The 13,583-nt window shown below is 40.6% G+C and overlaps 1 protein-coding gene across 2 annotated transcripts in view; it reads left to right on the top strand.

The window, feature by feature from the left end:
- Positions 1-6,321, top strand: part of LOC124114692 (calcitonin gene-related peptide type 1 receptor-like) — a 165,817-nt gene extending 159,496 nt beyond the window's left edge. For both annotated transcript variants that reach the window (XM_048390947.1, XM_048390953.1), the window contains 5 exons: positions 526-608; positions 1,449-1,584; positions 2,480-2,521; positions 5,367-5,602; positions 5,949-6,321. In XM_048390947.1, the coding sequence (XP_048246904.1) occupies positions 526-608; positions 1,449-1,584; positions 2,480-2,521; positions 5,367-5,602; positions 5,949-6,024 (573 nt within the window). In that variant the 3' untranslated portion in view covers positions 6,025-6,321. The remainder of the gene's footprint in view (positions 1-525; positions 609-1,448; positions 1,585-2,479; positions 2,522-5,366; positions 5,603-5,948) is intronic.
- The last annotated feature ends 7,262 nt before the right edge of the window (positions 6,322-13,583 follow it).

A 13,583-nucleotide genomic window follows, 5' to 3' on the forward strand; every position in this document is an offset into this window, starting at 1 on the left:
TCCCGACATGGGTACAATGTGTGAAGCCCATTTCTGGTGTCCCCCGCCGTGATATTGATGGAATATTGCTATAAAACCGTAAAACCGGACTCACTCACTATAACTAGAAAACTGTTAAAAGCGGCGTTAAACCCAACTCACTCACTCACCTTTGTACGGCTGTCAATCAAACACAACTCTCCCGACAGTCTTGTTTCCCACTGTCTAAGTTATTTTCAGACGCAGTCATATAGCTGGAATTGTGCGGTGTTACAAGACGCAGTGCAGGTGTGCTGTCAGTTTTGAAATAGAATTCAAAAGTGAAATATTTAAAATATTAGCTGGGCGGTCGGGTAGCCAAGTGGTTTAAGCGTTCGCTCGTCACGCCGAAGACCCGGGTTCGATTCCCGACATGGGTACAATGTGTCAAGCCCATTTCTGGTGTCCCCCGCCGTGATATTGCTGGAATATTGCTAAAAGCGGCATAAAACTATACTCATTCACTCACTCTAAATATTAGCTTAATATTATTTCTTCTGTTTTCAGGTAAATCTTTTCTTTCTATGCAATATATTGCGGATTCTTTTGACACAACTCCAGTCTCACCCAAATGAACCAAGTAATTTCAGGTAAGGGCTACTGTGTGGTCACGATTATGAGCTTTATCGACCCGTGAACATCCGGGGTAGAATACATGTAGGTCTTCAGCAACCAATGCTTGCCATAAAAGGCGACTACGCTTGTCGTGAGAGGCGACCAACGGGATCGGGTGGTCAGGCTCGCTGACTTGGTTAATGCATGTCATCGAATTCCAGTTGCGTGGATCGATGCTCATGATATCAACCACTGGATTGTCTGGTCCAGACTCGATTATTTTGCAGACCGCCGTCATGTAGGGTGGATATTGCCGAGTGCGGCGTTAAAAAACAAACCAAACAAAATGAGGTCAATGCCATATGGTACACCTTTGTCCTGTTTCCAAACCGTACGGGATATATGGTAATAAAGGAGTGGTGCTTAACATTTCTGAGTGCGGGGTTAAACAACAAACAAACAAACAAACAAACACACAATGAACATTATCCTCATCACTATCATCATCATTACTGTATCGTCACTGCCCGGTGGACATATGTACTAGCACAATGGTAAAATATAAGTATTGGCCTCCTCTTCGCTGCCAGCATCCGCATGTTGTTTGTTCGAATCAAAGATTTATGGCAGTTATGATTTTAGATCCCTCAGAACCACACAAGACCTCTTAGGTTTCACGGAAACGAGTTCACATACCGTAACATATTACCTAATTAAACTGAATTGTAAACAGCATTGCAAGAGGACGATCTGAATCTGTTTTGTAGCGTTTTGTTTTCAATATCTTACTAAAACATTTCAATATGATGTCTTAACGACTTTAAAAGATTCGTATGTATTGTATATTATTTGAGATATTACGTGTTTCATTGCAGGAGAGCTCTGAAGGCGACGTTTGTGTTGATTCCACTGTTCGGGGTTCAGTTGTTCGTTACCCTTTATAGAATCCCGACAGGGAACCCAGGTGCTGTGGAGTATGAAAAATTTACTGTTTTCGTTATCAACTCACAGGTAAGCTGTCTATCTACCCAGTGATGTTGAAGACTTATTACATGAGCACGACACTTTTAGCCTGTATTCATTACAATCTACGCCTTATAAGTAACATGATACCAGATACCTTCCGTTCTTTCTTCAATCTGAGACTAGTAGCAGTATATAAGAATATGCGTATCTCTACGGCATTGTCGTTTTTTCGTTTACAATAGAGTATGTTTTGGATTCCATGTAAATGTTGAAGAGAAAGATAGCGAAGCGATAACACTGCACGAAATGCCTTCTTTCCACGCTTAGAAAGAGCTCAGAATAATATCGTTTTGGTAGATGACGTTTCCGAATTTGGATTGCATTATATTGCAGTGTGGTATTTGGATATTTGGATATAATGCTTGGGATAATGTAGTATGAGACAAATTTCGAAAATTGAAATTGCATCATTAATAATTCTATAAGGAAGAGAATTTATGGATGTCAACTTCTTTATTATGAGAAACAGAACGTTTCGGGGTATATGCTTACTCCTTCATCAGGTGAATGATGAAGGAGTAAGCATATACTCCGAAACGTTGTGTTCCTCATAATAAAGAAGTTGACATCCATAAATTCACTTCCTTATGGGTATCACTTCTAAATGACTTACAGTGAGTGAGTGAGTATGGTTTCACGCCGCTTTTAGCAATATTCCAGCAATATCACGTTGGGGGACACCAGAAATGGCTTCACACATTGTACCCATGTCGGGAATCGAACCCGGGTCTTCGGCGTGACGAGCGAACGCTTTTACCACTAGGCTACCCGACCGCCCCAAATGCCTTACAAAGACTTGAATAATTCTAAAGGTTTTACAGGTTTTATCTTATTTGTCTGGTGATTTTGTAATTAATTGCACTGTCGGATCATTCTTCAGGGCTTCTTCGTAGCACTGATATTCTGCTTCTGCAACAGCGAGGTAAGTGGTAGATGCAGCCTTCACCTTCCTGCCCATGACAACTGTGTACACACACCATACTGCATGTGTTTTCCTACACGAGTTTTGTTTTGTTTCTTTCATTATGAAAGCCATCATTACATTTTGAGCCAGCTAAAGTGGGAATGTCGACGTCACATGCATGCGCGTTTTCATCATATCTTATTCATATAAGAGAAGAAATACCTTTAAAGCTATCCGCTGTTTGACATATTAGTTTCGTACTTGCCATTTCTGGAAAAAAAATCTACTCATTTTATAAGATGGTGAAATAAGACATCCGTGAAATTATGAAGACAAATTTAATATACACGTCCCTCTGTAAACCGGTGTACTTTCTGTCCCCTGTGGTGTGGTTTCGAGAGGTTTAAATGTTTTTCATGCATACATGCAAGTTTAGGATTATAGATAAGGCATGGGATGGGGCTTGACTTGAAATGATAAGCCTATCGTTATAATAGATCAACTGTCAGCCAGTTACTAGTTGATGGTTACGGTCTGTTTACGGGTTGTGTTACAAACTATTCCACGTTGTGATTCGTGTTAGATTATCAATTTGGCTTCTGAATCCCTTGAAATGGATATTAGTGGGTGTTTTATGTCCAGGGCCCACTTGCACAAAACGATCTTAGCGCTAAGATGATCGTAACTCCCATACTGTGACATAGGCTTACGATAGTATTAGCGCTAAGATCGCTTTGTGCAAGTGGGCCCAGGTTTAGTTAAGGACAACCTGTTTTATTTATGAGTATGTATTCGTAACATATCAGTCGTGGGCGGTAACATAGATTTGAATCTACTATGAAACAAGGCCTTGACCGTTGGTCATATTTCAGGTATTAAATACATTGCGAGACACGCTGAAGAAAGAAGATTTTCATATATACAACCAAAGTATGTGTACAACAAACATGACGCATGAGTCCTTGAGACGTGTTGTGGTGTAGTGTCTACTGGGCTGTGAGCTCTAATGGCATGATGGAAGCATGATATGTCATTATGTCGTTATGTCATTATTAGCATGTAGTGAGTGACTGGTTGTAACCCCGCTCTGAACAGTATTCCAGTTATGTCGCGAGGTGTCACCTTCATACGGATGGAAAGCCCAGGGTGATGCAGGTCTCAGACGTTTACCATTTTGGGAAAACCCGACCACGGTATGGTGCTGACAAACCTAGAAACATAATCGGAGCGAACCGGTATTCAAACCCACAATCATAGGTTTCTGGCGTGACAAGGGATGCAACTTTGCATAGCGAATTGCGGCGCCTTAGACAACTGCGCCACCCGTGCCCCCTGTAGTGATGAAGGAATGGATAATGTATGGATCCTTGTACGTCAGCCAACAAGATAACACAAAAATACATACAATTTGTGCAATTGTGCCCTAACATCATTACAAAAACTAATTATTGCATGCAGATATCTTTCCATGCATTAAGTGTCCATCATATGATTCCCACACACGACGCATACGTTATTCACGTGAACCCAGCATTCTAACAATGTATATTGTCTTCTGGTGAGTGTGATGAACACGAGACAGAATAGGTACTATGCTGCATAGTATTAGTAATGTACTTTCACCAACACTAACAAAACCCTGGCAACAACTTTCAGAGTCCTAAACTTACACTTTTGAGGACGTAGATGACATTCATACTTGATCATAGGACTCTTTATGCTTCATGATCATGCGATGCGCAATTGTTTTAGCAATTGTTACAGAATGAATGACTAATATGTTTCATATATTGAATTATATACAAATCTGTGACGTGATAAGGTTACACCCTTAATTTTAAGGATTTGTAACTACTCCCCAAGTTATCGCTTGAAACATGCAGGTATAATGACGTCGTCCATTGTGTCATGACGTTTTCCTGTTTAATGACGTCATCAAATTGTGTGATGACGTCACGCGTTGGTTGATGACGTCATTGTTTCTCAAGACATGATGCCGATGCTTTTAAATAGACCACGGGCCCGTTCCACAAAGCCATATTAGCGCTATGATTGTCGTAAACTTATGTTAAAGGGAGTAACGATCATCTTAGCGCTAAGATCGTTTTGTGGAACGGGGAACATATCAGATATGTCCATATCGTGACTCACGCATCAAGAACAAAGGGAATAAACATCACCCTTAACTACCTCACTACCCTTTTCACTACCATGCACGGAAGCAGTAACCGGCAACTGGTTTGGCATCTTGACATGCGCAGCGTTATTTGCTATCATTTCGGTTTAGTTGCATAGCACAGCAAAGCACAGCACAGCACAGCACAGCACAGTATGGTCTTTGTCCATAATGGAGAACGCCTATGGGGTGCCCGCGTAGTAGAGAGTAGAATACTAGCTATAACGGTGGTTGTGTAGTCATTGTTTAGGCTTTGTAGTATTGTCCTCAATACAGCACGTCACAATCTAGAGTAGCAACATCTTCAATGTTTTATATCTGCAGTCGATAATTTTACGAAAGAAAAGTCACCTGTTTCTAATTTGGTCACAATAGCATACAAATATGATAAACTATCGTTTCCTCGAACATGCAATTTACATTTCTGATACATATTGTTTGACCAATATAGAATGAGGATTAACCCTCATTATAATAATAATTGCATGATTGTCGACACAGTTGAAGGAAACATTTGCTGACTATTTACAAGAAATTTAAAGATTATTTTTTCATATATATTCTACTATTATTTTGACTTATTCAACAAAAATATTCTTGCATAACTGTTATTATTTGAGGTAATGATTCTACAAAGACTGATACGTTTACTCTTCAAAAATTTAATTCAAAATTTGCTTACTTCAGGTACTGTCCCACTTAAGAAAGAGCTTCACAAGACTGAAGATTATCAGATCTCGACTGGACCTGCCCCGGGGCACTACCATGGCGACTAGCCTCAACTACATCCACCCCCACTGTAAGGACGAGTCCCACGAGACTGAGAACGGGACGTACGTGTTTAACGAGAGCCCTCGGTCTAGCCCGTCCCCCAAGAGAGACAAGATCCCAATGGAAACGTACGACAGAAACTACGTGTACACGTCAGTATCTCCGCAGTTGGGACCAAAATACATGAAGAATTCCAAAGTGTAGATTGTCGCCACATTGCACGGCCATAGAAAATACTGTATTGGTATGCTGTGCTTCGGCGTAATTCTGCACATGGAGCCTTCTCGTTTGCTTGTGGACAATGTGGGGAAAATCATTTGAGATTCAAAAGCTTCCTTCATCATTGGTTAAGGACAACAATAATTTCTCTAAAACCTGACCAGGACCATTCATATTGGGCTCATTAACGGTGGTGGTGTCCGACCTTGCGACAATGTAGCAGCTGTCTATCAGTGAGTTAAAGAATGAGTTTGGCTTAACGCCGGTTTCTGTTTTCAGTTATATGATGGTGTATCAGATACACGCTGAAGGCGCAGGCCATATTACCACTTCGAGGAAACCAACGAGAATGTGAATAGTACTCGCAAAATCAAGGATTATAACCGTCGGATCCTGGCACGGCGAAGGGAAGCAACTCCACAGAGGGTTACGGGTCCTGAAATAACTGGGCCACTAGTACCAGAGGCAGTGTGTGAACAAATCTTTCGTCGTCATACTAAGTGCATCACCATGGCAACGCGTTTGGTGTGTAATAGACTGAGAAAGTATGATTATTTTGTCCAAGTTTCACACCATCCTTTGTTAGGATAATCAAAAAGCCCTTTTAGTATTTTTGGTTTTTTTAATAGGCCAAGCCTTGAAAGGGGGGGGGGGGGGTGATATCTGCAAGGAATAAGCCACTTGGTTTTGGCGTCACAGATCAACCTTCGAAGCCTGAGACTCTTCATGACTGGCATGAGAACACTCTGTGATGCGATCCGAATTACAGTGATGAGAATTACAAGGTACACGATTGTTACAACAATGGACATCAGTTACACCAAGGAGGGAAATCCGAACAATAACAAATTGTGAAAGTGTGGATGATTATTGAAAATGTGGAACATCGATATCGATGAAAGCCGTGTATGACGTTGGGGTAAGCTATGCACATAATGGTCACACGTACCATCGGCTGTTACAAGACGTTCACAAATGGCGATACCGTTATCAACGAGGGACAGGTACAGCGAATATCAAAATACACAAAATATATTGACAATTCACAGAAAAAGCAAAAGGAAACATGAATTGGAATTCTAATGCGTCTAAATATAAATTACATGTTCAATACTGAACGAAGGATGGAATGACACCATAGTGAACAAAATGGCGTAGGCTCAGAAAACAAATTGAGAAGCAGGTTGTAAGTGCAGCTTCCGATACGTTGGGCAGGATATTGTGTGTATTCAACACATGTGGCCATACCAGATAGAAGACTATTAGCTACCAGCGTCTTGAAGGTAGGTTGGAAGTGGTTCTGGACAGAACGTTGAACACTGTCAACCGCATCGTATATCATCATGGACAGTTGCCTACAAATGGACAAGAAAATTCATTCCTGTAGGATATAGTGCGTTGTTAGTTGCAGGTCAGAGATTGTTGTCACTGCTGAAACAGATCCTAGCACATTCTGCCATGCTGACCTGATACGGTGTTTAAAGGTATGATCAATAAACAAATTCTGAACATTATCTGCGGAAAACAGTTCATGTCAATCTTTGTGGACAGTGAAATTGTGATTTTGCAAGACCTGCAAGACCTGCAAATGAAATACGTGTTATGAAACACATTGGAGCAGGGAGAACGCCGGCTTCTATGTCAGGTGTCTACTGAAATGTTGGTTTATGTCATCGAAATACAAACAGTGCAACAAACTGACAGCGAAACTGACAACAAGGAAACAAGATGGTGGCGTCATGGTTTATGGAGCCTCAACATGAAGATGTAGCTCTGTAGTTAAGTGTGGGTATCTGATAAATATTGCACTTCATTGTACCTCATGAAGACTGTATATGTCTCAACGCTTAACCGAGGGAGAGTTATAAAAAGGGAAGGCTGGTTCTGTCGACCAACCACAGAAAATTGTGCGTTTTATTGTGGCGTTTGCATGACAGTAAAAGTCACTGTCCCACTGAGCATATATTCAAAGATTTATCCATAATGTAATTAATTTAAAAGACGGAGAGCCTGATATGAGTGGAATATTGTCTGATGATTTGGTCTACATGTACAACTTTATATTGATATTGAAGGTTATTACTAATTATAATGTTTGATAGACCTTTGTTCAGATATCAGACCGTCTGAAGACAGGAAGCGGCAATGTGTTTTTATAATCAAAGAATAAAAGCACAGTGAGTGGGTTGAATTGTATATATCACTGCATGTTGGTTAAATGTTGGATGAGAATACAAAGTGACGCAGGTCCCATTTACCACTTTGGTAACATCCACGAAGGAGGTGTGGTGTTGTCACACAAGGATTGTAATCGGTGTGACTCTGGGATTTGAACCCAGAACAAGCAGATCTGGCAGCTGTGGAACACGACTGTGGCACTCGCGTGTTATTTAACATAACCAAGGTATGCAAAGGTCCATTTCCCCTCATTCGTATCCGACAGTGTATCTGTGTACGTTGGGGTCATTTAAAACGTTACACAATATGACGAAAGATACCTATGAAGGGTAAAGGTGACACCATATATATATATAATTATATATAATTTTATATATATGTGGTATGTCGGGTATGGTTGACCTATTAATTGTTTAAGGCCACTCGTCGTACAGAGTTACCGCCCTTATCAGAGCCAGGTTCCGATTGTCGTCGGTTTGATTCTCAGATTTACTCCGGTTTTGATCTATAATCAGCATCAAAGCCCTTCCAGCGTGTGTTACCAAAGTGATAACAGTGTACGAACAAAGTCATGTAGGCTTCATCCCGCAGCAAACTTACACCTTGTGATATAACTGAAATATTGTTCAAATAGTTAAACCAAACTCACTCACTCATTTAAATGTAACTAAACAATGTCAGACTAGATTCCATAAGAACATTAGGCCATGAACAATACACCGGACAGTAGAACGTAGATATGTCCCTATATTTGCAGTATGGGCAGTTGCGTGACATTATGGTCCATGTATATATTGGGGCGGTCGGGTAGCCTAGTGGTTAAAGCGTTCGCTCGTCACGCTGAAGACCCGGTTTCAATTCCCGACATGGGTACAATGTGTGAAGCCAATTTCTGGTGTCCCCCGCCGTGATATTGCTGGAATATTGCTAAAAGCGGCGTAAAATCAAACTCACTCACTCACCCATGTATGTATTTATAAGTTCCATACTTGAAAATCAGCTGTATCTTATATCTGGTGTTTATCATGTAAACATATCCATTCTCGTCAGTAAACAGTGTCAGCGTTTGGGACAATGACAGCATAGACATTGTGTATAAACAGCATGGATCATGCATCATGACACATGTGATATGATCGGTCATTGGTTTTTTTCACTTAAAAGAGGAACACGTTTTTCGTTCCACTATTTTCCGGAACAAATGATATTTTCAAAAACAACAATCACAGCCGGTAAGGTGTGGCCGCTAATTATACAATTTCCATGTCACGAATTTCTCTGTGGATTGTGTTGTTAGATTTGCATTTGGCTGTTTATCATTGATCCAGTTTTTGTTGTGGAAAGACTAGGCTCGGGGAGTATGTGTTCTGTCACAATTTGGACAAATGGTTCAGTGAAACCCGTTATACACAGTTCGAGGACTCGTCCGGATAAATATGTCTAGGTATATCCTCCGCCTGTTAGAATAATGGATCAGGGTATATTATTTTTTTATATCACTTTAGCTACATACATATATTCCCAACAGTAATTATTCAGAAAGCAGAGTTTCCTGTCTAACGACGTTCGGGCTACCAGAACGACATGTATTTTGTTATGAAAGAGAGCTTTTTCTGACAACATTAGTAAGGGAAAGGGATTCATACGAATCCCTATGACTGACCACGTTCAGCGAGTATTTACCTGTACCACAAGTAGTCATGAAGGCTTCAGGAACCTGGTAGTGGACTAGATAACGTGGGGAATACGATCTCAATACATGAAACGAGAACACAGCTGAAGACTCTCATCCAGTGGGGGGCGGTCGGGTAGCCTAGTGGTTAAAGCGTTCGCTCGTCACGCCGAAGACCCGGGTTCGATTCCCGACATGGGTACAATGTGTGAAGCCCATTTCTGGTGTCCCCCGCCGTGATATTGCTGGAATATTGCTAAAAGCGGCGTAAAACCATACTCACTCACTCACTCACTCATCCAGTGGGTGTGCGTGTAGTACAATACAATTATGTCCCGTTCATGCACTCCAACCAATACACTTCGTACAACAGTACAGCTCGACCTGCGTGATCTGTCAAGGCATCTGGGGCGAGGGTTTGAGTCGAAACTGGAAAGTGACGTTTGCGCGAACAGTTCCCTGTTTATGGTTATGGTTTTACTAGGGCACGGAACTTTGTAAGACAGATGGTAGACTCCTGGCAGTCTTTATGTCAATAAAAAGAAACACTTGCTTCGTCTCGGCCTTTGTACAAGAAACTATTCATGTGTATCACGTACGATTTGGTCAGACCCCATATTGTAACGATTATGGATAACAAAAATATTTTGTTTCAATGCGAGTATCCATATTCATCTTCACCTGTTATTTTTATTTCTTCTCCTTAACAAAAAATTGTTTTAAAACAAATACATGTACATGGTGTTGAAGGTTAATGATAAATTGTGCCACTTGTTTTGTACTGTTTTCCGATAAGACATCAGTCCTTTTACAGACGCCTCACCAACCTTCATGTCATCAAGGCATCTCAGGTCTGTCCAGAGCCCCAGCCATAATGTGATCTTAGCGCTACGTAAGTCAATGTTAAAGTATGTGAGTTACGATCATCTTAGTGCTAAGATCGCTTTACGGAACGGGGCCCAGGGAAGGTAGACGGGTTTGTGGCTGCTTTGAACGGCGTTTCAGTTACATAACGGCGTTCCAGTTTGACGTTGGAACGAAACCGAAGGAGACATACGTCATAGAATAAAGACATAGACACAAGTTTATGACTTTGGTGAAATCAGGAGTACGCAAACATGACACTTGGTGAGAACCAGGGATCTGAAATCGCCATGTGTCCCGTTTGTGCCTGAGGAAAACCGATCTGAATATATGATATCGTTCAAAGTGTTTCATTGTAGCCAAATACATATTGTGATTGTAAAATAATTGGGAACTATTTGACGTTATAGCGTCACTTGTACGTATATCACAAATATGAGTTATTTGTATTTCATAACGACTTGAGAAGTCAAAAGGCTACAATGATAATTTTATTTAGAAGTTCTTACATTTTTTAGTCATTTTAGAACATGAATAAGGTCTAGTTTGGCGTTTTGTCCATGTTCATGCGTTTATTGACGTTGATTCCATGTCCATGTAGTCGGTTGTAACTGTTACAGCTATGAACCAGTTTAAATGTGGTTGATGTAAATAAAATATGTTAATCAACAACACTATATGCCCCTCTTCTGTTGTCAATGTGTGGAGTCCCCATGCACGACTCCCAGGCATGCCTGGTCAAGTTCGAATCCATTTTTCTGTTTCACGCCGCACACAGCCAGTCAAGCTTTGACCGCGGCTTGTGGAGGACATTTGACCGCGGCTTGTGGAGGACATTTGACCGCGGCTTGTGGAGGACATTTCCAAATTTGACGCATTAGTTACAAAAGCGATGTCCGATGCAATTCCCTATGTTGACTTGTACTATATGCTCTGTATTTCTCTGCAATATTCTTCACATGTTCAAATCAGGAGTCATTTTGTCTTCACGGTTTTCCTCAAATATTTCTGCTCCATTCATTCCATCCTTTCTTTCCAAACCTGACGACCCGTGACGATCCGGGGTAGAATAGGTCTTCAGCAACCCATGCTTGTCTCCCCGTGACGATCCGGGGTACAATAGGTCTTCAGCAACCCATGCTTGCCGTGACGATCCGGGGTAGAATAGGTCTTCAGCAACCCATGCTTGTCTCCCCGTGACGATCCGGGGTAGAATAGGTCTTCAGCAACCCATGCTTGCCGTAAAAGGTGATAATACTTATCGTAAGAGGCGACTAACGGGATCGGGTGTCAGGCTCGCTGACTTGGCTGATGCATGCCATCGATCCCAATTGCGTGGATTGATGCTCATGATGTCAATCACTGGATTATCTGGTCCCGACTCGATTATTTACAGACCGCCGTCATATAGCTCGAATATTGCTGAGTGCAAAAACCTGACAGTTTACCGTATGTCTGTCTCACACTGTCTATCACGCCACTCCTCAAAACATATCTTAACTCGCCTCTTACGACAAGCACTGGTTGCTGAAGACCCTAAAACGGACCTTCCCCGGGTAATGCCTTTGTTGAGGCATGTAATACTCCCAATGATTTATATATCCGTCAGCTGAAACACAGTGGAAACATTTCTTTATCAGCTGAAACATGTTTATACATGCATAGGATAAATAAGTAGAAAATGACATTATCTTCCGAGGCATCGTGGTTACAGATTTGACCTATCCTTAAATGAGGGCCAGTGTTCTTATAAATTGTGAGTACAACAGTTCAAGTTGTTCGTCTAGCTAGTTTTAAATTGCATAAATTTTCATAGCATTACTTAGATATCTATCATTTGACATTTCTAAAAATTTAAACCAGTAAGAAACAACTAAGAAAAAAATTCAATCTTGATGAAAATAATTTGATCGAAGATAAATCTTTCTTTGTGTTATTTATTACATTTTGAAACTGATATGAATCATGATAAGCTATCAGAAAAATGTAAACCAATATACTAAATGTGGACACTTTCAAGCTGGTATCTCACATAAACTAAATGTTCTTCTTTGTTTCAATTTACCACTATTGCGAACATAAAATGTCTCAGTTTCTTTTCAACATTTTCAGTTAAATCTCCACTTTCACAAAACGGATATAATATATTTATTTTAGTTTCTTTGTTTCAAGCTACAAACACTGTCAGGTAATAAACGCAGATCAAATGCAAATAAAAGCAACAAAAGTTCCACAAAATCAGGGCAAACAATGATACCTCAATCCCAAAATTCTTGAATATAAGACTGGAACTGAGTAACTGATGTATGAAAAAGGAAAAAATGACTTAAAAAACAACATTGTCTAACTCCTATAACGAGTCAAAATATTCGGATATTTGTAAAAATATTTAACATGCATCCCTGAATAGTATATGTGGCAAGAGCATACATTCTATTGATTGAATCGAAGGCCTTTCTATAATCGATAAATACACAATAAAATCTATTCTTCGATTAAAATAATTTAACTATGTTTGAAAACGACATTGCAGAGAAACCACTGTTGTACAAACCTCACGGAAACCACCCTACCATTCAGGGTACATGAGTCAACACAGTGTTTTAAACAATTGATATCAACGCGAGTAAATATCTTACCACATGCATCTATCAGAGCAATTACTCTGTAGTTGTTTGCATGATGTAAACTGTCTTTTGTGTAAAGAAAACATAATACTTCTTGGCCATTACCAGCTTTGCAAATACAGTTAAACAACATACATACATATGGAGAAAGAGATATACTTCAAAATATCCGATTCGGGCCAGGGCGTTTTTATTAACTAGATTAATTTCATAAGGAAGAGAATGTGAAATTGTTTAACTAATTGACTTTCACTTTGTGTGTTTTGTGTGTATTCCAGTTATATCGCGGCGTGTCAGCTTGACATGGGAGGAAACGCCGAAGTGATGCAGGTCTCAGACGTTTACCACTTCGGTGAAACCCACGAGCACGGGTATGGTGCTGACAAACCTAGAAACATAATCAGGGCGAACCGGGATTCGAACCCACGCTCATAGGTTTCTGGCGTGCCCAAGGGACGCAACTCTGCACAGCGAATCGCGGCGCCTTAGACGACTGGGCCACCCGTGCCCCCTTTCATAGAGTGAGGGCGAAACTGTATGAACGTCGGAGCTAGTTGTTTTAGTTTTACCTCA

The sequence above is a fragment of the Haliotis rufescens genome, unplaced genomic scaffold, assembly GCF_023055435.1.
Source record: "Haliotis rufescens isolate VD_foot unplaced genomic scaffold, xgHalRufe1.0.p SCAF_10, whole genome shotgun sequence".
Taxonomy (NCBI): Eukaryota; Metazoa; Mollusca; class Gastropoda; order Lepetellida; family Haliotidae; genus Haliotis; species Haliotis rufescens.